This window comes from Strix aluco, chromosome 1, assembly GCF_031877795.1.
Source record: "Strix aluco isolate bStrAlu1 chromosome 1, bStrAlu1.hap1, whole genome shotgun sequence".
NCBI classification, from domain to species: Eukaryota; Metazoa; Chordata; class Aves; order Strigiformes; family Strigidae; genus Strix; species Strix aluco.
In genome coordinates, this window is record NC_133931.1 from 58546537 (window position 1) to 58571911 (window position 25375).

At 39.8% G+C, this 25375-nt stretch overlaps 1 protein-coding gene and 1 long non-coding RNA gene across 6 annotated transcripts in view; one reads left to right on the forward strand and one right to left on the reverse strand.

Annotated features, from left to right (window-relative positions):
• The window catches only part of LDLRAD4 (low density lipoprotein receptor class A domain containing 4), a 294715-nt gene that overhangs the window by 157434 nt on the left and 111906 nt on the right, over window positions 1–25375 (forward strand). Inside the window, exon 1 of one of the 5 annotated variants that reach the window (XM_074822587.1) lies at window positions 16113–16277. The exons of the other annotated variants lie outside the window; for them this stretch is intronic. Within the exon in view, the coding sequence (XP_074678688.1) occupies window positions 16262–16277 (16 nt within the window). The 5' untranslated portion in view covers window positions 16113–16261. Of the gene's footprint in view, window positions 1–16112; window positions 16278–25375 lie in introns of those variants that run through there. 5 annotated transcript variants of the gene reach the window in all.
• Window positions 2066–3955, reverse strand: LOC141933251 (uncharacterized). Its single transcript, XR_012626049.1, has 2 exons — window positions 3884–3955; window positions 2066–3521 (listed from the first exon to the last, which is right to left on the reverse strand). It is a non-coding gene; the product is annotated as an uncharacterized LOC141933251 (long non-coding RNA).

Here is a 25375-nt window from a genome sequence, read left to right on the forward strand (position 1 = left end):
AGTACTAAATATAGAGAATATTCATAAATTAAGAAAGAAAAGAAAAAAATTAAAGTGTTTTAAGCAATGAGTATATTTCATACCTATGTTTGACTGGTAAATTAAATACCAGGGACCTGGAAGCGTGTGCACGGCTCCGGTTTAGCTGCAGCTCTGTCGACCTTGCTGATGGGCCTGAAGAAGAGGAAAAAGATAAGGTAGAGATTATTGCCACCATTGGTGGTGGGAAGGGTTAAATAGCATGAATGTGGAGGAAGCTGTGCTTTAACAGTATTTGTGTTTGTAGTATAAGTTGCTTCATGTCTTCAGTTACTTCATCAAATATAATACAAGGGGTTACTACTTTCCATTTTAATTTCAAAAGAAGTTGAAAACTAAATGGGTGGAATGCATCCAGGGAGGCCACTAAAAAGGGTGAACATTGAGAGTAGTGAAATTGATACCTGGTAGCATAAAGGGGGACTCTTTTAAAATGTTTATTGATGTAGTTAATACCTGTCACAGCAAATCTGTATATTGGATAAGGTTCAGTAAATTCCAGGTTGGGAGAGAAGGCTGTAAGGCATTGCCAATTGTAGGATAATGATACTCTTAGTGAACAGATACACTGACAACTCAAAATAAATAAAGTGAAAAGCTGAAAATAAAGCTGAAAATAAACATGTTGAAACCAAATAGTACAGTGGTACCAGTTGTGAGGAGTTGAATTCATGCTTGTAAGGAGAAGTACTAAGCTCAGTAAATTGCTTTCCTCTCACTGAGTCATACCTACAGTTTCAGTGGTGCATTGCTGAGGAAAACAGTGAAAGGGCCTCATTAGATCCGGCTTCATCTCCCTTTGTTTCAATCAGTGCCAAGGCTGGAACTAGCCAGCGGTCTCCCCTCCTTCTTCTTGCTTCCTTCCATCTTTTGATGTTTTGCCTCCTAAAATTCTTTTAGCCAAATCAGTCCACTTCCTTCTGTTCAAAGTATGGGTGTTGCGATGTCCACTGACATCTGGAAATTTGACAGCTTTGAGCTTCCTCGCTTTCATTCAGGCACTTGGAGAGGGACAACGAACCATCAAGGCAGATAAAAGGAGTCATTTAGACTTTGGTTTCAGATAAAAGAATCAAGTTTGATGACATATTCCAGTCTAACAGTATTGCTTCTGTTCTTTGTGGCAAAATATATTACAATGAAATGAACAAAGAAGTACTCAGCGCTGTATCTGCTGGATTTTTATCCTGCCCTGTGTTGTACGCCAGGTTTTGAGCCATGGGAAGTTTAATGAAAAAAATGACCTGTCAGTTTGGCTCCCTTCTCCCTTCCCTTCCCACTCTCCTGTTCTTTGAAATCATCCCCCCTGGCTGCTGTAGGAGGAGTTTTCAGGAACCAGTTCAGGGTCAAAGTCTGGATTTTATAGACCCGTGTCAGATCACAGGGTTGCTTTGCATGAGTGTGCCACTGTCTGATGAGCAGTTCCAGCTTAAAAAGATTTATATCTTCTTTATAAATGTATTTATACTATTTAAACTTATTTATATTATGTCCCCAGTAAGAGGTAGTCTACACAGTGTGCTGGAAGGGGCTGTGTTTACTGAAGAGCTCTATAGAGCTAGAACTCTGCTTAAAAAATACCCACTTTATCATGAAGAGCTGTTTTCTGGAAGCTTAAGAAGTATTTTTGGAGAAGGTCATTTAGTCTGTATTAACTTGAGCTGAGTTCTACAGATTTTTTCCACAAAACATAATATAAACTTTGTATGTTCCCAGTGATAAGTCAAATGTTACAGCCAACCGAAGGAGGGATTTGTACTCCGGGAAATGAAGCTCAGCTGAAGATTTATGTGTTGTTGTCGGTCTTCTCAGAAATGGGGTTCATTCAGCATGTTTAGTTAAATTCTCCAGGATGGCACTTTTTCTTAGAAATAGATATTAATTAAACTGCTAAGTTGAAAAGGGCATGTGAGGAAAAGAGAGGAAAAAACCCCCAAATAATTTTAGAGTGTGTGATGAAGTTCATTTACGCAAAAGGACAACACAATCAAGATAAACTAAATACTACTATAAATAAACAAACTAATTTTAATTAAAATTAAGTTAATATTTATTAACGTTAATACTTAATGCTAACATGTATTATATGTGATATAATATTTGCTATAAAATATTTATTAATGTCAAACTATTAATTATTAAAATCCACTGTTGAATAAAGTCACATGGATTTTCAAAAGCAGATTTTGGACCTGCTTTCCTAATTCTGCTGAAATAATAGATGTTGCTCTCCAAAGTGTTTTCATAAAACTAATTTCTATATGTAAAATTTTTTGATTTTGTATGCAATTGGATTTAGGTCCTCTCCATTGCTCATGAAGAACTGGATTTGTACTTCCTATAACATGCCTTCATGTTATAGGTTCAGTAGGTTTTAGTCATTCAGTCCAGAAAAAAACCCTGGGAATTGGTTTCTTTGAATTCTTCTTAACGATTTTCAATAAAATGAGCACAATCGATTTCTTCCTTTGTTGTTTTCCTGGAAAACTCCATTGCGTCTATGTTGTTTGGATTTCACTTCTCTCTTTAGTTCTGCCTCCTTCAGCTGATTACAAGGAGATATGGCATGGTATTTTTTTCTAAGTCGACCTTGCACAGACTAGTTTTGCTGCCTGAGAAAAGTGTCATCTTTCACCTCTTGCTAGTGTAGCTGCACTTCAGTATTTACAGGTTACATTTTCTTCTGCGTTTTTTTCATTACTGACTGTAACAAGGCCAAATTTACACTTATTTTAGAACAAAACTTTACTTTTGTACAAGTGTACTGGAAAAAACCCAATGTATGCTTTTGCAAAAAAGGATGGTGGTTATTGTGAAACTAATCTTCTCCCCAAGAGCCTTCCATGTGAAATGCCCCCAAATTACTATTGGATCTGGTGTGTCTGAGTCCTCATGTTTTATTGCTTTGTTGAGTCCTCAGGTTGGACTTATATCTTAATTCTTTATTGTGTTTTTAAAAAGTAAAATATTCTGGTCAGCTAAGCATTTGTTAAAGGAAAAGGTGACATATGATACGACCTTGTAGAAAAGGTTAGTTTTTAAGGCTGTATGTTTTCTGAGCTAAACAGACAGGATAAAAACTTTCTGGTTAGGATTTTGAAGCCTGTAGTGACATAATAGTATCTGAATGACCTAAATTGGTAAATTGTGATGTGTTCATCATGCAGCAGTAAAAACTTTTTCATATTGGAGGTGTGATGATGATCTATAGAGTGAGTGCAACAGTGCCAGTTGGGATGTAAAGTTCTTTGCTGGAAATAAAATTCTGTCAAGTTTGGTCATTGCAGTCCTTGTTTTCATTGGGATCATGCATGTTTTCAAACTGTTTTCAAAAGTACTGGTCATCTTCAGATTGGGTGTTGTGTTCTTGTTCTTGATTGCCTGAGAAAGTGACCTTCAGTCTTCTGGACCTGTGACCACCTACCCATCTTCCACCAATGATTGTCCAGTTGCACAAGATCTACCACCTTCTTCTCTTAGAACTGAAATAAAGAGCAAATGTTAAATAAGAAACTTCCTGGTGTAGGTTTGGAAGTGTCTCTTTGGGGAAACCATCATGCAAACAGTTTTTTCCAACCTAAAATATTTAGGTTGGAGAAAAATTACAAAGAGGCATGTTGAAAAGCAAGAAAACATAGCTGGGTCTTGAAGAGTTGCTGCCATTCACATTTGTTAATGATCAGAGCCAGCCATAAATAAAACTATACAGAAGGAAAATAAAAGGGGAAAAAGCCCAGCAGCTCCTGAAGCAAATTTAAAAAGCCAGGGAGCAAGAATTCCCTATTAAGAGGACTCTCCAGCATACAGTGATCCATTACTCCATTTATCCGTCAGAGCTGCTTACCAAACCAAAACATCCTCTCAAATACCAGCAGCACCATAGAAAACTCCCAAACCCAGGACTATGGAAGCAGAAGCTGATGATGGAAAAAGTCACTTGATGTGAAAGAGCAAAGGGCAGTGCTTGAGTTTATCTGGCAGGACATTACACTGGGTGCCCAGTCTTTGTATAACTGAAGAGATTTTGCATAAGGGACTTCTAATTTAGCATCTTCCAGGAAACCTGCATTTTTTTTCATTTTATTTAAGTTCCTTGTATGCTGACGCACAAATTCCTGGAAAATGTCAACATCAGCAGGCAGGTTAGTGGGTAAATTTTGTTGACGAGTGCCAGTGAATGACCGAAGAAGGAAATATGTAAAATGTGGAAAATGAGAATGGGAGGCTGGCCTGCTAGAAAACAGCGGAAATAAAGGAGGAAGATTTGAGACAATTGAGAAAGGAAAAACAAGACAATGTGTACTTAAAGTGTAAAGACAACAAACTCCCTCAATGCCTATATTAGGTTGAAAATGTATATTAATATGGAAGAAGCTTCAGGAGAGTAAAAATGGTTTGGGACACTTAGCATGTCTTACAAGCTCTGTTAGCAACAGCCAGCGGTTTGGTAGGTTGTTTTAGCTTTTTGTGATAATTGGTATATTTGTGTTGCAGTATGTTTCTGTTAGACTAGTACTTAAGCACTTGAACTGGATAGTCTAAGGGTCTGCACTGTAATGTTTTGTACATAGCCCATCAAAGACTTCCAGGGATCCGAACACATCTTTTGCGTGTTTCATGTGCATATATATACATATGTGAACTCTCATATGCACATACTTAATATAATGTGTTAGTATTTTATAATATATATGTACAATAAGTCATATTACCATAAATTAATATAGAGTATTTAAGTTTTGAATTAATACATGATAATATAGTCTATTATAAAGTAAGCTTTACTGTATCCAACACCATAGATGAAAACTTAACTGACAGGTGTGTTCTAAACACTGTAAGACTGTTGTAACCCAACTTTTAAAATTCATGGAATGATGGCTATATGCACAGTAATAATTAATGTATCGGTCTTTATATTTCTTTCTGCTCAGAGGGATTTAAAACATGGAATAGAATTGTGATAGCATAGTATTTTTTCAGGATGATTAAAGCTTTTATTAATATCCAGCATTTTTAGATGCTACAGCAGAAAATGTTATAATTGAACGTCTTGAACAATTTGGGTCTAATTATAAAGAACACTGTGTAAGCAGAATTTGAAACTTTTTTGGAAGTCGAGGTTAAGGTTAAACAGGAAGGAAAACTGGGTAATGAATTTTCTGAAGGGAAGAACAGATAAGTGGTACATAAATGTAACTTCCCCAGACACAGGCTTTGTGTTGGACTACCTGACCTAAAGCTAAAGCTAAGCAAATTTTTGTCTGTTACTGCACAAGATCAGAAAAGCATCCCGTTCAGAATTGGCAGCTGTCTAATAATTACATTGTGGTTGTTCAACACAGTCTGCTGCTGGAAAAAGGTATCATATTTGGCATCTGTTGAAGTCAGTAGTATTTAATCTAGATTAAATACAGACTCCTTTCTTGTTCATAGTGTTGGGTTGCTACTTGGGTTTCTCCATCTCCTTAAGACCTGGGGAATACCCTCCCTAGTGAGATGAGATTCTTCAATAGGTAACTCGATTTCTGGTCTGCAAGAACAGCAAGAACTGAGTAAGAAAACAGAATAGCCCACATCATTTTCTGTTACTTGTCTGTTCAGAAAAGCAAGACTTCTCGTCTCTACTTTGAAGTACAGACACCAGACTATTGCAAAAAGTTTGCCATTCCCTATCAAAACCACTTTAAATTATATGTCTTTAATATGAAATCAGCTAGCAAGATAGAACAGTTTTAAGGTAAGTTTGGAGCTTCCCTTCACAGATGAGCCTCAGATAGACACTGGCATTTATAGAAGAACAAATGTAAGGAAAATGAGAAGGTGTCTCTATTTATGCTTGGTATATATTAATTTATGGGATACCTACATTTGCTAAAATACGTGAGAAAACTACAGAAAGCAAGTTCTTCAATCCAGAGGTTTCTGGCTGTGGTTTGTTTGGGTTTGTTTGGGTTTTTTTCAGTAAGCGTGTTGGCTCTACTTGAGTTTCCTGCACCTGGTTGTAAAACAATAGACAATACAACTCTGACTCCATAATATAACCTTCCAAAATTTTGAAGTGTATTATAAATAACTTACTAGTAAGCCAGAACAAGATTAATATGTTCTTGCTGTTATTTTTCCCCAACATAGACTGGAAAAATTTGTGCAGAGGAGTAGTTTAAAAGTTGATATCCTGTCTTTGGTTTCATTAAAATGTTGGTTTTAACAATCCTTTATGAAGTTACTTCCTTCCCAATAGAGAAGAGGACTCTAGCATATGCTTTTTTCTCCTATTTCCCTCCCTTCTTCTTTCAGTCTTCAGAAACTGCAGTTTTTAAAGGGTTAGGGAAGTTTCTCTTTTAAAGAGGGGGGGTACCTGGGGCTTCAGGTCCGGGACACAACTGGGGCTGCAAGCAGCACCTGCAATGGTCTGTTCCCTCTTGTGGCATTGCTCCTGGCCCGAGCTGCCCCGGGCAGTGAGGGATAGGTTAAGGATCACTTTGTGCTCTCCTGCAATGTTCATGACATTATGCAAACAGCTATATCAAGAATTTATTTATTGATCTCACTTTTTTTAAAGAGGAAATGTTAGGAAAAAACCTGACAGCACAAGGGGGAAAAAAAGGCAGAAAGAAGAATTTTGGGTCCTATGAGATAAGTGTCGAACACTGCTTCTTTGCAGAGAGCACAGGAACACCAGCTGGCAAGGCATTTATTTTTGCTTCAGAATGTATTTGAGCAGTAAACAATTTAATAAACTTTCCTTTTTAGTCATTTTCAAGCCTTTTCTAGAAGACAGCTATAAATTGTGTGAAAAAGATATGTATAATTCTGTCTCCGGTATGCATCAAAATTTTTGTTGTTTAGAGACTGTGGTGGTTTTCTTGTGGGCCTAATAGTAGTACTGACCCCTTAAAACAAAAATTAAAACAAAGCTTAATATCTTTGGGTGAGAAGGTTAATTGTAATAATCATGTCAAGTAAATCTTCACTCTGCTGTTTTGAATTTACAGAAATCTACTACTTTCAGACCAAGAATGTGTCTTTTGAGAAAAGTGTCTTTCGGAAAAAGTGTCTTTCAGGAAGTGTCTTTTAGGGCTCCCCGGTACAAGAGAGATCTGGAGCCACTGGAGAGAGTCCAGCAAAGGACTATGAAGATGATGAAGGACTGGAGCACCTCTCTTACGAGAAAAGGCTGGGAGAGCTACAGATGCTCAGCCTGGATAAGAGAAGGCTCAGGGCAGATCTCAGCAATGTATATAAATACATTGAAGGAAGGGTGTACAGAATACGGGGCCAGGCTCTTTCCAGTGGTGGCCGGTGACAGGGCCAGAGGCAATGGACACAAACTGAGTCACAGGAGGTTCCCTCTGAACATCAGGAAACACTTTTTCACTGTGAGGGTGAGCAAGCACGGGCACGGGTTGCCCAGGGAGGCTGTGGAGTCTCCATCCTTGGGATTATTCAGAAGCTGCCTGGGCACTGTCCAGGCCACCAGCTCTGGATTGCCCTGCGTGAGCAGGGGGGTTGGACCAGAAGACCTCCAGAGATCCCTTCCAACCCCAACCATTCTGTGATTCCATGAAGATACGCCGTATCTTTAAAGAAGGTTTTGTATGCTGTTTTTCCTCTCTTTTTTCATTTTCCTGTCCTGGAGATTCGCCTTATTTGAAGCGGTTGACTGCAAGCCAATCTAAACCTTTAGTCTAGACAGATAAAACTGTTACTTGCAGCGTATCTCACTTGCAATCACGGCATTTCCACAGGTGCATAGAGCAAGTTCGTACTGGATTTATTTTGCCTTCCCTCTTAGCTTCTGCCTGATTTGCCTATGCAGGCTGTCCAGTGATGGCTGAAACTGGTGAATCAGTGTGTTTATACACATAACATCAGAAGATGTGTCCATGTGGATGCAGTCATGATTGCTGAGATACCCCAGATAATTTATTGAGTATCAGAACCATGATTGTGTTAGTCTGGGAAAATGTCATGCTAATGTGGATAAATAAGTCCAAGACAATTCATTGCTCATATATGTTACTACACTGTCCTGTGTAAGCCAGCCCTAAAGCTGTTGTTCTGCAGCCTGGTTATTTACCCTCATTTTATTTCAGCATAGAGTTCAGTCCCCCAGGATGTAATATAGGACATATTTGAACAATTTTTTCTGTTCCTGAACTGAAAATAGAAAAAACCAAGAGTGTTTGTCCTGATAAACCATATCTTAATTGGCCCTGAGGATGGTTTCTCTAAAATGAACCTGAGGTCTGTTATTTGAGGAAAAAAAAATGTTTTAATGGAAATTGGAAGGAGTTTTCATTTTGTTCCAGCAGAGTTCTTAATTTTGCTGGCAAAAATAGGAGCAATTTTTCATCTGTCAATAACACTCCTCTCCATTCTGCCTGAATCTGGAAGTAATGGCCTTCTGCATCATCTTGTTTACTCCTCTTGGTTGAAAAATGTTACAAATTCAGTATCAGGTTAGACAGACACATTTGTTTATAAAACCTATGAGGCTGTTGGGATACCAGTTTTCCAAGCAGTTTATAAATAGCAGTATTTTAGGCTGGGGTAGAGGGGTGAATGGAGAAGTATCAGAGGGAGAGAGCGTAGAGCTGTGACCCAGGGCAGCATTCATGCATAAAATTAGATATTGTACAGTGGATGTTCTTATTTTGGCTAATGTAGCCTCAGGCAGAAAATTCTCTTGCTGCATCTTTGAAAGACTTTTTTTTTTCCTTTTCCTTTCTCTTTAACCTTGTACATTAATTATCGCTTTGCAGTTTCTGAATGGTAAATTGGTCATTTTATAGAGACGAAAGTGCATATTCATGTATTTCAGAAACAGCGAGTGAGTGCATGCTTTTTTCCACTGGCATCGCTGTACCCAGAGTTGTTTCCTACAGACTGGCTGCATTTTCCTCAAGACTTTGTGCACCTCCTAAATGTTGTCCTGATGTTCAAGGACAGGATTGTGTATTTTGGGATTTTGGTCTGTTGAATTTTTTTGTTCATATTTTCTTCACTTTTCATTTATTAATAGCTTTGCTTTTTCTAGTGGAAGTATGGGGAGATTCATCAGTGCATGCAGATGTTCAATGAAAATTAATGGGAGCAAAAAGTACATTTTAATTGCCAGCTAAAGCCACATTTAGAAATTTGTTGCTCTTAGAAGTACTCCAACTTCTGTGTAAAAGCAGGGAAGAAACAAACATCTTGGTAAAAAACAGCTGCAAGGGGGCATTAAGATCAATCAGTAATACCTGGTTTTGCCAAGAATGGTTAGGTTAGTTGAGTGTTAGGGCACTGAACTGGACGGCTTCATAGAGTAAATTTTAAATATGCAGTGGTTAAAATATTCTCTGAGTTCACTCTTGATTCTGTATGTTTACATAAAACAAAGGCCAGTTTAGAAAACAAAATCTCTATTTCTCTTAATACTGTAAGAATCTGATGCAGAATTGAGACTCCTGTTCAGTCTTACCAGTATACAAGTTAGATCTAGGTTTCAAAACAGGTTAAATGAGGTTTTTCAACCCCAAGTAAGTTTTCAGTGGTCTGGAAATGGTTTGTCATCTTCTGAGGGGATAAACCAAGGATGCAAAGAACTCATAGTCAATGTGCCACGCCAGTAATGCCTGAGCAGCATTGGATGGTCCTGGATTTTGGTGACTACTGGTGGTATGATGTTTGGGATGCGGTCCTGGACTGTTACTTTGAAAGGGGGAAAAAAAAAAAAAGATTGGTCCTTGGAAGCAGGCAGTAATATAGGTAAGTCAATCCCAAAGTGTCTAGCTAATCTTACTTTGAAACTTCAGGGGAAAAAAACCCTTAGTTTTGTATGTTGGTACAGTAATGATAATGTTGCCAGTCTCTCTGAAGTTCTGTAAAGAGCCATCTGATTCACTCTTTGAAGTACATGGAGTTTGTGTTGCTGTTTGTAGTACTTGCATCTCATGACAGCTGACTATACTTGCATCCTTTGGTCATGGTAACCATTTTACATTGCAAGTGAAGTTCACTACTCTGCCATTTTGATAGATGTTTACTAGGGCTGGCTGTAAAATGGGTATTAATTTCTTATATGATAAAATGGGGATTATCGCCTGTCTGAAGTAATCTGTATTTACTGCATTTCACTATATTTCAATGAAATGTTTAACTTGAATTCCAGAAGAGCATGCAGCACTTAATTTAATTCTCTTGTTCATCCTTTTGAGTCACATATTCTGGGCTTTTTTTAAAATTCATTTTAAATAAAGGTAGTCACTATGCAAATTACTGAAATACAAAAGTGAATCTTGTAGCTGTCTGTAACTTAGGCCAGGAGAAAAAATGATTAGTGCTGCTTAGAAGTGCTGACAATTTCTATTTGTCTGAAATTTAAGTCTTTAAAAATTCAATTTTTCTTGGCAAAAACTTCCTACAGATTTCAGACTTCTTTTAGACAACTCTTGCTACTTTTAAACTGAACTTTTGAAATTATTTCCACTCCATTTTTCACTTTTTTGTTAAAAAATGAAGATTTTCATAGGAAAAGTTACGATCTTTACCCACAACTAGCTACAAAGAAGATACTAATTACAGTCTGTAGAAATACCTACTCTGCAGTGTATATCTTCACTTCACGTAGATCTGGTTACAGTAACAGCCTTGGCAGCTGTTATAATTGTTCTAGGAAAGGTAAGGAAGAAAATTTCCAATGTCACCAGATAGATAAGAAGAAAGAAGCCTTCAAGTGGGGAGAAGATTGAGGAAATCTGATAAATCTGACTTGAAGATCTCAATTTTTAACTTTGGTCTCTTTTTCTAGTATAAAATCGATCCAATTATTGTTTAGTTTGTGAGTAGATACTTCTTCAGGGGTGGATTTTGGCATGATATTCCTCCTGTATTATAAATACTGACATCACGCTAATCTATGCAAATCACTGCTCAATCAATCTGAGCATCTGTGGTTGATTAAACAAAACACGTAGGTGTGAAAGCATTTGCATCTCACATGCCCTGCTGGATCTGGCAAAGGCTGAAGGGAGTGTAAAGGCACAGAGAGAGATTTGTCACTGGGATGCCTGCGTGGCAGTTCGGAGATCTAATTGTGGCGGGTGCAGAGATACCTGTGTGGGCTGAGTCGGTGGTAGAAATGGAGATTGGAGAAGCCAGGCTTCAGCCCAGCTGCTTGAAGACATGAATCCAGCTCAGACTCAAACCTGTTTCTATAGCTGTGGTAATGTTAAAGCTCAAATCTGTGGGGTTACAGCTCGCTGGGATGTGCCGGGGGATCCTGCAGTCATACCTGTAGCTATCCCTGCAGATATGGAGCTGCTGGGGGTTGCTGGCCAACCGGGGAAGCCTTGGGATGGCTGTGCTCCTGCAGCTGGTGGCCAGAGAAGGGGATGGCACTCGGGGAGGGGAACCAAGCAAGGTGGTGAATGGGAAGTGCCCTCAAGGTGGTCTGTAGGAGACAGCAAGCACAGGGTAGCTGGACCCTACCATCCCTCAGGCTTTTGTATAATCTACATGTGGCCACTCTCGACACTGCTCTTTCCCCAGGTTTGCCTTTTTATTCTCTCCTTCTGTCCCTTCTATGTCTCCCATATAATTTTGAGTGTATTCTGGGCCTGACCACAGAGAACAGGGGTAATGAATAATAGATGAAATAGTTTGTGTTGGGTGAGGAGAGTAGCAGGAGAGGTGGACTTGCCAATAACTGGTCAGACATCTTATAATCATAGTTTGGCTTTTGATCACTGTACAGTGGTAACAGTGCTCAGACAAGGATGAGGAGAACCAAATCGGTCTGTCTCAGCGAATCTCCTTGTAAATTAAGTTGGTGGCATCAACAGGTGAGCAACAGAGAGCCCCTAGGTCAGTGCTTGGGAGTTCCTCCACATCCGCTCTGCTCAGCGAGGAGCTTACACAAGAGCAGCTCCCACGGGGACAGTGATGATCAGCTGGGTTATGGACTTGCTGCCCACCCCCCTGCCTCTTTGTGGAAGCAATTCTGTCTGTGCAATGAGAAATCACTCAGGAATAAATCACAGTAGTCCCTTGACTGCAGTGAAGAAATGTTCCTTAAAGTAAATACACAACTTAATGAAACTGAGAAAAACAGTTATTTAAAGAGACACTACCCTGTGAAACTGCAGATTTCCCAACGATGAGTCACAGAGATCTAAGGTAGCTGAGTCGTAACGCATCTTCAGTTGGGGAGAGATGTCAGCTCTCTACAATAGCAGGATATTTAATTAAGGTTTACAGGTTTTGAGTTTGTCAGACTGAAGAAGTGTTAAGAGTGAAGAATGAACTGCTTTTGGTTCACTGAGGGAAGCCGGTGTTGTGCTGTGGGGCTCGCAGACAGAGATCTGGCAATCCCCAGAATAGTGATGTTCACCTAGGTGTGGTGTGTTGCTTTCTGATTGTTTGGTACTTTAATAAGAAATGTGCCCAAAACTAGAAGTCTGTTTGAGCTACAGTTCCTTTTAAAATAGAAACACACTTTTTTTTTTTTTTTTTTTTTTTCTGTGAGAGCAGGTAAATATAACTCAGTTGTGTGATTACATGCAGAATTGCAGTCCTCCTTCTAAACCTACAATGGCAATGTGAAATTCTAGTGTGAAAATCATATATTGTGCAAGAAGTGCAAGTAATTAACTTACTCTACAAGAGCCCAGAGAGCCTTACTTAAAATGGGTTATTGGCTTTGAACTCTGGGATTTGGGCAAGAAGAATATGCATTGCTGTCCTCTTGCCTTTCTGTGGATGATGATCTTGAAGTTGCTTATGCAAAAGTATTGCTAACTTTCTGATTTTGTTCCTGCCTCATGGTATTTGCTTCTTTCTTACTGGAGGACCTGTCTACTAGCATCACAGGATTTCATGAGGATTTCAACTCTTGGGTTTGAGGAGTGCCTTACTAACATTCCTGAAAAATGCTTAGGAGCTCTAAGTGCTTAGAAATGAGAAGGAAATAAAGTGTTTAAGTCCATTATTTATTAAAAGAAATGCCTGTTTTTATGCCAAATGTGAAATGTTATAGTACCTGACTCGTATTTTTGAGTACTTGGCTTGGCAGTACTGTAATGAGTAGAACATACGGACGCTGCTACCACAAGCTTGCCTAGCATAGTTTCTCAGCAGCAAATACCTTTTATGTATTTGGTCTTCAGGTCATGTTGAAGTATTGACTTCTTTGCTATAACAGTAAGAGTGCCAGCTGGGCCGATGGCTTTGTGGTGTGGACACTTGTACAATACACATAGAGGTGAGATCTCATGCAGGCTGTTCAAAGCTATCCACTTGCAGCAATTTTAACACTTCAAACGGATGCTGATATGGGATATATTCAGCTTTTCACCTCTCTCTTATAATTCTTATGAACATTCAGATCTCAGTGGTTCATCACTTTCAGCTATATGGCCAGACATTTTGTTTGGCTAACTGCAGAATAATTAAGGTCCGTCCATCATTTATTTAACTTGAGTTTTATTGTTCCTTAAATATGTTTCTCCACATTTTCTTACGGTGGCAGGTACTGACTGTGCTCTGGCCACTGTGCAGCTGTAAAGTTGCCAGGGAGAATGAAAGGGCCGCTGTCTCCATGGTTGGCTGGTTTACACTCCTGTTACAGGGTCACTTGTACTCTTCTTTCCTTGATTTCCTTATTCTCCTGAGACTGCTATGCTGAAAATATCACTTAATCTATAATGGAGAGATTGTAAGGACCCAGAATCACAGCTGTTATGAACACTGGCAATTTGGGGTGATGATAGAAGTTCCACATGGGCAGTCTAGGCACTCGGACCCTGTTCTTCTTCTTTGCTACCAGAGAGTTGCATGTGTGTGTACATGTGTATATATACACACACCCCTATATGTAGTGAACAGTGGCACTTTGTTTAATCGTATTGTTCTGCATTATTCACCCATTACTTAACAGCTCTTTCACACAGAGGTGATGGCTTTTTGTCCTCCTCTTCCTTTTATAGCAAGCTCTGCCTTGATTTGCAAAAATGACATGGGTGAGAATGTCATGATGTTCCTTCCTGATGCCTCTCCCAATGCCTCTCCTGCCTCTTACTGACAGATATATAGTGTAAGCTCTGCTTCTTCATTTAGTATGGATCATGTTGGCAGTGAGATCAAAGAGGAGGAATCTTGGGAGATGCCAAACAGTTTTTAACTGGCTTTTTACAAAAGCCAAGGGTGTTTTTTATTATATATACATAAGAATAAAATACTTTTTGTTCCTCCTTTCAACAGCTCCTTCAGTCCTCCTGTGTCACTGCAGAAAATTCTTGAGTTTATAGGGTTACCATGAAACATGTTTGTGAATATCTTTTAATATATATTTCATTAAACATTATTATTTCCTTTTTTTTTCTTAGTTGAGCAAATACCTTCATCATCCCATCCTAGCCCCTCTGCCAAAAACCTTTATAGAAGTTCCCACTGGTGACAGCCAAGTTGATCAATCTCAGACTGCCCTGCTTTTGAACTCCACTAACAAGCCATTTATAACTACAGCATGCTTTTTTCTCCCCCTTTATTTTATGGCTGATCTCATATGATATTTGCTTTGCTTTGCACAGGCTCCAGAGGATAATTTTCAGAAACCTATTCGGTTTTGAGTTTTTGCTTAGCATTTGGAAATATGTTAGAATATGCAAAACTGTGTCTTCTTTTTGTAGTCCTGTGCTGCATCTGTCTGTACACAGGCTGGCTTGTGTCAGGCCACTGGATCAGGATCAGCAAGTATTGGTCAAATAATGGCCAGACAAAAGTTGAAGGGATGCCCAAATGTTTTCCACTAGGAGATCAACTTTGTTATCTTTTGTTCTTGTTTATCTTCTACCAGAAAACAAACTTTCAGTGCTATGAATATTGGCTGTGCTGTTTTCCTTTTGTGTGTATCTGTATTTTTAGTAAAAGGAAAAACATAACTTGATACATGAACCAATTACTGACATCTAATAGAGACTCTTCAGCCCTGATTTTGCCTTAAGAATTATTAAAATGCCAGTTTTTCTCAGAACTCCAGCAAAAGTTGCAATTTTAGCTTGTCTAGCAAAGGTATTATTGTGACCTCAACCAAACCCATATGTTACTTTCAGTGCATTCTTGTATTAGAGTTCAACATGTCATTGATTTAGACTATGTTATTTCCCAAGAACAAAATACCATTTGTTATTGCCAGGAAACCTTGAAAAAGTGTGTGAGGTATAGAAGGTGTTTTATATAAAATGAGGCTGCTTACGTGTAGTTTCCCTGTCCTTTATTACCTCTCTTTTCCTTTTTTCCCTTTCTCTGTTTATTTTCTAGGCTGATCCAGATTCTGTTTTCTATTTGCAGAAGTAACTGAGGAATATTGATTCTTGTCTATGTTGGCATTACAGATCAACCCCTTGGAAATATCACTGAAGTAAGAAATTAAATCCGAGCAGGTGGATTTTTACTCTTTTCATCCTCCACTGAATACTTAAAAGCACTGACTTTTTGTATAAGCAGCTGAAGGGGAGGCAGAGTCCCTGTCAAGTGCATTGTTGTTCCCCTGTAGCTTCCAGATGGTGAGGAAAGTCCCAAGAAAAATGTAGGACCAGCATGTTCTGTCAAAGTCAAGCTTGTGTCTAGACAGGGAAGCTTACGTAAGGCAGCAGGAGAGGAAGGGTGCCTTGTGTAACTGCTGTCCCTAGCAAATAAACACTCAGTACGTCTCATGATTTGGCCCATAGAGGCTGACAGCAAAATGCACTTTTGTGCTTTTTTACTTAGCTCTCTTTGACTTACAACTCGAGATCATTCTCTTGCCTTGGTGGTTTTTCAAATTCATGTTTATCTTCCAGTTATTATTATTTTACTGAAGGCTTTACTCTTCCTGCTTAAGCCAGACCTCTTTTCCTAAGAACCCATACACACCTGCTCAGCTAATTTAAAACAGATACAGCATGTTACCGATTTTAAATGGCCTTGAGAGGTTGTTGATGGCATTTGGCAAACAATGCAGACAATATGCAGATCACCAGAGGCAGCACAGAGGCTTGTTCATAAAGATAAATATGTAGTAAGGTAGCTTTTTAGTTTGACTTTGAAAAAGTATGATAGTGTAGCCTTAAGCTGCTGGTATTCTCTTAAATGTGCTTCGGTTGGTGTACCTCAGTACCTTATGGGGACCTCTGGCACCTCTCTAGCGCTCAACTTGCCCTACATCTGTGTTTTGTTTTGATTTTCCTCTGGCTGAATGCAGATCTCTGCTGGTGAGTGCTTTCTATTTTACTCACCCTCTTGTAACAATTTTCTCTTGATTTTGGAGCTATTGTCAAAGGCACTCTGTGTTTATTTCTGCTATAAAAATGTGAATAGCAAGATAAAATGTTTTTTTCCTTTTGATTTGGATACAACCTCTTCAGCACTCCAGGTTCTGTCTTAACTTGGTTTCACAGGTGTTTTCCCTTAGCTTTGCTCCTATCTATACATAAAACTTTCTCAATGCAATTTGTTGGTGCTTTGTCCTCAAGATGGGCTGATCTGCTTGGAGGTAGGATCGAGTAAAGAGCCCAACTCCTTCTGTTCACTGAGGCTTGTATTGCAGCCACCTTGCAGTGAGGACACAGGCTAAATAACTTGGTTGATGGTCCTTCAAAGCCTTCTCACAATTTTGGCTCCCCACCTTGGATGCCTAGAAGTGCAAACAGGTTTCCTCTGCAGCTGATTGCAGAAGTATCTTTGGGAAGCTTGGCTTTTGGAGCTGCAGGGAGTGCTAGGGCATGTGCACTTGTGTGTAATGTTAGAGAGAAAGTAATGACTGGAGTTTGGCTTCTCAGTGGTGGTGTCTACACCTGTGAGAGAGTCATTCAGTAATGTTTGGATCTGGTTTCTAAACCCTGAAGTAAGTCTAAATGGTGGTCTGCCCTTAGATAATCTGATTTTTTTTTTGTTTCCTTTTCAAACATAGCTTTAGCCTCTCCATTCTTTTTCCATACTAGAGCATGTCATGCAGTTAATCCCTTTGTAACTTTTTACAAACATTTTACAAACTATTTCATACAGTTCTCTGGCCCTTCTGATACCCAGCTTTTTTTCTAGGCAGAGTATATGTTTAATTCCACTGCCTTTTGTTACAAACTTAAGGAAAATATAAGAAAAATTCCCTTCTGAAGCTCTGGAGGAAAAAAAAAATCAGTACTTTTTCCTTGTGAGGAGAAATGAAGTTTTGTACATGGCTTTTATGAAATCAAATTTTTTTGCTCCACTCTGAGAGCAGAAACCCGGCTATGCTCTCAGGTAGAGCAGCTAATGCTGTGGTGCTGAATACTCCACTCTTAAGTGATGTTTTTCCCATGCTCCTGAAGAATTATCTCTTAGACTATTTAAATTTCATTCTGTAGTTTTATCTTAGTCTATCTACCCACCTGAAATAGTTCACAATTTTTGAGACTTCATTTAAAATAAAGTTGCAGATGTCTCTGTTAAGAGTAAAAATACTGACTTGGTCAGGGGAGGGCAGTAACAGTGCCAAGACTTTCCCAAGACTCTTCTCCCAAGCTTCTGGGTGAAGCTATCCTGTTGAGATATTTACTGCCTTTCTGATTGAATCAACTGGAGAAGGACAGTTACTTCTTTTTCATATGTATATTCTGGGAATGGGAGTATGCAAGTTAGAAAAGAAAATGTTAACCCATCTTCTATCTGTAAGCTTCAGATCAGTACTGAAGAGCATTTGTGTAAAGCAGAGCTGCTCCTTTTGCCACCTCAGATGGGGAAATTATGGTTATGATACGTGCCCAGGAACCCAAACATTGCTTTCTTGCACTGGGGTCTAAAAGCAAATTAACTTGTGAAGGGTCATGCCACTGTTGCCTACTCTGGTAATACCCCCCTTCTTAGGGAGGACTAGATGGCTGTGCCAGCTGTGGGGAAGGGAAGGAATAGTGATGACTTGGTGTATTGTCTCAAATTAAACGGATGTGTATCGAGGGACTGATGTATGTACTGAGTCACATCAGTGACTGTCATGCACAGTTAACAGTTTAGTTTGGAGAGGGGCGGGGGGTTACTAGGAATAGCCTTGTCTTAAGCAGAGAGGAATCTAAGGAACATAGTACCTCATGCACTTTTTTATTTTGGTGGGTTTGCTTTTTGAGTAGTACTCTTGTTCCTTTGATCACGTCCTTGAGCACCTTCCCCTTGTGCACGCCTTTCTGCCCCACTGCCTTCCAAATAGTTCCTGTGACAGCAGATACCCAGACTGAAAATGTTTGCCATAATTCATAAGTCAAAGTACTTTCAATCCCAGAATAGAGGAGACTGCATGCAGACTTCATTACACAGTATTCATAACATAAACAAGCTTGCAATTATGTCATAGCAACAAGCACTATGCTTACATGAAAGTTTGATTCAGGTCTCCAAGAGTGGAAGACCTTTGCATCCAAAATATCACAGCGACCTACTTCTCTGAAAGAGTGCCCTACATAATTTCAGAAATTAGATATGACACCAATATAGTAGGCCATATGGTGCCTTTTGCTGGTGTAGGGTGAACAGTGGGATATTCTTGGGGCCACGCAAATGTCTGTCCACTGACTAGGTGAAGTCAGCTCATTATTAGTTGGTGTGAGGTGTGACACTTGTTTTCCTGATGTTGTGAAGGCAACAAACTCAAAACGCCAGTTGTTTTAAAAAGGCATTTGCTATTAGTACGGGCATGATCCTAAAAAATGTTAACCTTTTTTTTTTGGACTAGTACTGTCTGCCTTCAGTTGCTTCTGAGAACCCCAGAGGCTACATCTAAAATTATTTAAACAACTCAGAATCTACCTTTCAATAATTCATAAAGAGAGAGGGTTTCCCAGGAGCAGATAGGTATATTTAACTGATCTGATCCTGAGCTGCCAGAGCAGGATTAATTATTTTTCTGGTGGTGTTTCCCCAGATTGGACATAGAAGTTGTTAGGTGTGTGTGAGATGTGTGTTGCTGGTGCTGTGTCAGGACATTGCAAACAGTAGGAGAACCATTATCCGTGGTGTCTATGTTAGACACAAATAAGATTAGCCACAAATAACATGTTCCTCAAAGGCTTTTTTTGGATTTTATGTAAACATAAGCTCTATAGCTAGTCATCTGAAGGAAGAGGCCTTACAGCATCCCTTGAAGAGGGGAGGAGTTGGTGGTGGAAAAGCAGGAGGGAAGAAAGGCAGGAATGACCCAATACTGAGCATTGTGGCACCCTGTATCCCCTTATTATTCTTAATAAAGGTCCACTTAATTGATAGTACAGCGCTGGTGAGTCAGTGTGTTGGCCTGGGTCAAGCACACGACCATGTTAAGGGCCAGGAGCGGGCAAGGTGTCACAGCTACTGAAGCGGTTGGCGGGGTTGCAGCAGATGGGGGTGGCAGCGTGGGCCATTGCCGAGGGGATGGGAAGGGGTGGCGAGAGGAGCGGGCGGACGTAACGGCAAGCTGCAAATCCGTCTCCTTGTTGGCAGCAGAGTCACCGCCCAACAGCTACCTGTGAATTTCAGTTGTCAACACATTGGGACGGCAGAGGAGGTTTCAGGACAAGATGGTGCCTTATTCGGAAATCAGCCAGGCTTGTGGCCTGGAGTTCTTGAGCATTTGGTCCTTGCCAGAGTGCCGGATGGTTTTATCTATGACAGCTTTATGCAGTGTGTCACTTTTCACTCTGTTGTACCTTGTTGAATTGCTGTGAAATAATATCCCTCCCTGGCATAGTACCCACTTGTTATTTATGTATTTACATTTCTGCATCATAGAAATTATGTTTGCAAGTGAAAAATGAAAAAACCCCTGAAGGATCTCATTTCAGCCCTTTCCCCATAGTTTCTTCAGGCCTTTCCTCTTAGAGAGAGGGAATTTTTTCTGCGCTTTTTTTTTTTTTTTAAATAATACCTTTGGAGTGTCTGCAAAGTGAGCTTTTCTGCAGTGATCTCTCTCCAACAGGAATGTCCTTTTTCTGAGGACTGCCCACATTTTAGGTGTCTGCTGCACAGGTTTTCTGTGTAATAACTCTTGTGCTAGTCTGCAGACTTTGGCTGAAATATCCACCAAATGAAATCTCTGCTGAGAGATGAGAAGAAGCAGCGCTACTTCGTGTACACTGTGGCAGTTCAGGTGGCACCGCTTGAGCTGTGTGCAGGGCAAGGCTTTAAAGACCAAAATGCAATGCAAGGACCGTAAAGCAGGTGGTGGGGATGTCTGGAGTTCCTCCCAAAGTGGGGCTGCACAGACGTGGCGGGCTCCTTCTTCACGCTCCCCTCCTGCCAGCCAGCACAAGCACTGTGAGTGGTTATCGCTCCAGACACATTGGCATCCCTTCCAGCCTGGTGTGTGTTTATTAGGTGGCATCCGTGGGGATAATCTCATTTTGGCTTTTAACCATAAGGTAAATGTTCGGTGACCTTTGGGCAATCTCTGCTCATAACGCCATGTGCTGCCAGCTACTTGATATTGGTGGTGATAGTGTTTCTGGCAGAGCCCCCAAGGTGGGAGCCCTCATTGTTCGGGGGCTGCCGTGTTTGCTGACAGACAGGAGTATCTTTGCTTGTTGCCAGCACAGGAGGCACCTGCTGATCAGAAACTTCGTTTATCACAATGTTTTATTTGCTGTCTCACAGCTTTTTGAAAGAGAAGCCTTTCATCTCTCAAATTTGGAAAGGAGTGATATGGTTATATTAAGCAGATGATGCCTATCTGTGACTGAAAGGGGTTTTGTTTGGTTTGGTTTGGGTTTTTTTAAGATGGCAGTTACAGTAAAGTGCAGTGCAAGTGGCTCAGCTGCAGACGTGAGATGAGTCAGGTCTGGATAACTGTGCTGTTGTGGAGAGTGTCTGGGTTGTCCAGAAGGTTCCCTCTCCAGAGCTGTCTGGCCTTGCTCCTTGCTTCTCTCTAGACCAGAGAGAGAGGCTGTGTAACTTGGGTGTAACTGTCCTGAGTAGTAATGTAGGGTGGATTGGTTTGGGTTGGGTTGTTTTTTGAGGCAAAGCTGCTATTTGCACTGATGGAGCTTACTTGGGCTTGAAACCAGCATAAACCCTGCTGGACAAATAGCACCTAAGATGTTCCTGCTGCAGTGTTCAACCCGGCTTTATGCTGATGGTGATTACCAGGCAGATGTCTGCTCCACATAAAACTTTAGCCCCTGCACTGATCTGACATAGATTTTTATTATATTTTATAGGAGGGTGGCATGCCTATGCCATTTTGGAAATGTCACAGTCCTCTTAGACTTGTAGCTACTTGTTACATCGTAAAATACATGCCCTAAAACTAGTGCCAGTACAGTGAACTCTCCTTGAAGAATGTTTTAGGGGTGGACACATAATTTGAGCTGATAACCATGGATGGCTGTGATGATTAAAATATCCCTGAAGGTTAGAATCTGTCTTATTGATTATGCTGGGCAGCGTTTCTGGGTAGCGATGCCACTTCAAATGGTATTTGGACGCAAATGATTCTTCTCTTAATGTTTTATAAGCAGAGCTTTTTTGAAAAGAGGTGGTTATGTGGGTTGCTGGATTTTGGTTTTGTTTTTCTTTGATAGGAGTAGGTTTGTTTTCTTTGTGCTTTGCATCATGTCTGGAATTCAAACTAGAATGAGAATGCGATAAAAGTCATAATCGGTCAGTGACTTTCAAGCAAAGAAGGAAAAACTGCTGAATTTTGAGTATGATGGGCTTTCTTGGGTTTTTTTGAGGTTTTTTAACCTGAAACACCAACTTCTCTTGTCTATTTCCCTTCTCTGATTCAGGAAGGGAGTACTTTACCCTCAAGCACAAAGATATATCTATACCCAAAGTCCCCTGTGTCCTAAAGGTTTTTGCCCATTCCCTGTTCTCTTTCTTGTTGCCTAAGGAAATGAAGTGATTTAGCTGGCTCAACTATTCCTTGTTTTTAGCATTTCCACAGCTGCTGGCCGACTACCTCAGGTTTTTAAGGTTAATTTGTCTTCACTCTTCAAGACAACTGGCAGGGATGTGGGAAGGGTGTGGGATGTGGCAAGCAGTCTGCCAGCTTTCTTAAAGCTACAATAACAAAACCCAGCATAATCTTGAAGGTTTTACTGCTACCTTCCTTCTGCTGCGGTCCAGGAAGGTTTTGGGGGCCTAAGGGAGCAAAACATCTCACAGAGACGTGTATTAATCCAGGAGAAGAACGCTGTTTGAAGAAATCCATTTTATTTTAATGTTGCTCTGCATTTCTGAGTTTGGTTAATATGGTAACTCATATGAATAATGTATACATGTAGCACACTGTTTTTGACCACCTGTGCACAGTGGTCTGTCATACAGCTAATAAAAGAAGAGTAGCTCCCAGACTTGCGGTAGAAGAATGCTGTTCATTAAGAAGTCATTGGGGACATGTAGTTTAATGCTTCCAAGTAGCCATGGCAGTTGCATAGACACAGTGAGACATATAATGAAGATTAAGCTGTTTAGTATTAATTAAACGGAAAGTAATAGTTATATATACAGTAGAAAATAATGTTTTGGATACTTTTTGTCCATGGAGAAGCCATTATATCAGCTTCACAGAATTTAGAGCCCAAAGGACTTCATTAGATTGTCTAATTTGAGGGTCTAAAAGGCCTTGGAATTTCATTTGTACGTCCTCTATAATATTGACCCCAGCGGGGTCAATAACAATTTGGATTAAATTGTTGCATGGCACATTCGGAAAAGAGATCAGAACAGAGATCACACCAAAAGTTTAAGATGACCATCTGGATAAACTGCGATATGGGCCTGAATCCTGTGATTGACACACTATGCTAAAAAGAAAGTAAAAGTGTTATTAGATAATGCAGGAAAATTCCTTTAGGGTTCCAGATCTGCGGAGATGCTGCCACCATAACCAGGTACAGCCAAATAACACTCACTAGATTAGGCACTGAAGAAGTAAAATTCTCTGTATTGCCATAGAATATTGTTCCATCCTATCCAATGTCTCTTGTTGTGGTATAACACTTTGGAGGACTGCTACAGTTTGAGGAAGAAAATAGAACTGGGATGCACAGCAGGGGAAAACCTTACTCCCAGTGGCTGAAGCTCTGAAGTTCTCATTGTTGCCTTATGCAGAATGGTAAGTATTAGTAGTAGCTGAGTGTGGTACTATTAATTATCTGCCTTTGGTTTAACAATAAGAGGTTGAATAGGGGGGGATTCATGGCTTCAAGGGTCAGAACTGATCACTCTAATTATTCAGCCTGACCCTCCTTGTTAGAGTTAGTCATTTAGTTTTTCCAATAAATTAGTTGGAAGCATATTTTTTAGAGAGAAATACAGTCTTCAAGACTCCATGTGATGGTGAGTCTACCACCTGGCAACCTGTTCCGGTGTTTAATTACCCATACTGCTAGAAAATTGAGTCTTAATTCATGGTAATTTATTTATTCTAGATAATAAAGCCTTTGGGGCTGTCTGTCCTTTTAGTAAGTGTTTTTACAGTGCCTAGCACAAAAGGATCTCTGACTCCTGATGGGAGCCTAGGTGCCACCAGAATGCGCAAATAGCTTGTTAACTGGGGAGAGTAGACTCTGCTTCTGTTTGCTCAGATAGTCTTAAAGAATATAAGATTAAGGAGTTAAGTTCCTTTGTGCAGTGACTTCTTTTTCTTCCCTTGTATTTACTCTCCTTATCTTACAGGCTATATGGTGATATTTTCAGTAACAGAATGAGCATTGTTTTTCACTTCTGTTGTTTTCTGGGGCTGGCACTAAAAATGTTCCCCTTTTTCAATTTGTCAACTGCATTGACAAATTACCCTTTGGCAATGAATACAGCACAGTAATCTTGGAGTATAACTTTTCTGTCAGTCTGGCTTCCTTTATTTCTGCCAAGGGTATTGCTGGGAAACTCAAGAGATATGACTGTATTTTTGTAAATATTCTAATAAGAATGTTGATCCTTGCATGGAAAAAGTGTCTTAGAATAAATGTCCCGGTCAAGCAAAAGAATAGTTAAAGTCTGGAGGAACTGTACAATGTGATTACACTTTTTCCTGATTTGGGGCTGCTGAAATATTATCTCATATAGGTTGGGTCTGAAAAGGTGTTAGGTTTTTTGAATCAGCTGCCAGTGGCTCCGACAGGCTCTTGGAAAGCCAAGGATTAGTCAGATGGAGGAATGTCTTGGCCAAAATTCTCTTTTCTCTGGCTAAACCCGCTCCCTTGGCAGCACCACGTTGTATTCTTATAAAAGCTGCTGTGGAAGCTTGAGGTCAATGCAAGATTTCTTTATGAGTATTGGATCCTCCTGCAGCCACTTAAAGTAGATTGAGAGCTCCTTTTTACTCTGGAATGTAATGGCGAATATGGGCCATTTCTAGGATATTTTGTTTATTTTATGAACCTACTTTGCCAGATTCCCCTTTTGTTTATCCAATCAGTACAAATGACTTTTTGACAAGGTTCCCAATTCTTGACAAGGTAGGTGGTTTTGTCTGTCATACATTATAGTGAAGGACTGATGGCTGCAAACAATAGACATGTTGTTCCCATCTCAAGATGTCAAGTGCAAGCGTCTTTCAGCTGTGATTACTGGCATGCCGTCTTTGGTTCCATCTGAGATCTCTTAATCTTTCCTATGTTGGGAGGACAGCTCACAACAAAACATTACCTAGCAACAAAAATACCTCAGGTCGGTTCAGGGAAAGCAACAGAAGAGTTGTTATTAATCATGCTGAGATGATGCATTGCGGTTTAAAAAATTGGAGAGGAAAGGCCAGATTAAATATTGACATTTACTGTATTCCAACTGTGTTAGCTTTCACTTTGGCTGGCATGAAAATGTATATTCAGTGAAAATGGGAAATAAAACCCCTTGTCTGTGTTTTCCTGGATATCCCAAAGGGAAGGGGAAAAAAAATCTGTTATTTGGGGATGTTGCAGATGCAGTCTTCCAAATCTGAGAGGCTGAAGGGACTTCAGTTCTGGTCCTAAGGGCTACTGGAGTTTGAGTGTCAAGATTACAGGTAGACTGTCTTCAGTGAAAACCATTTCATTTTAAATGAACATTTTAATGAGCTTACTGTGTTAAGAAATGGCTTTAATAAGCAGGTATCATAGTGGTGAAAGACCTGAGACTTACCAGCAGTCTATGATATGCTGTGTTTAAAGAGTAAATTTTGGTGCATTTTCAGCAGATTTTGTTTGTCCAGCTTGACTTTGTTTTAGCCATCTCCACTCAGTGGTGATAACTTCACAAGGCTAAGTTAGACCTTAGTATAACAGATCTCCTTGATCTTAATGTCATATGCTGAGTTCCACTAAAGATTCTAGGGAAAGGATGGTATCATGACTTGTTACTGAAAATATAAATAGTCTATAAGCATATA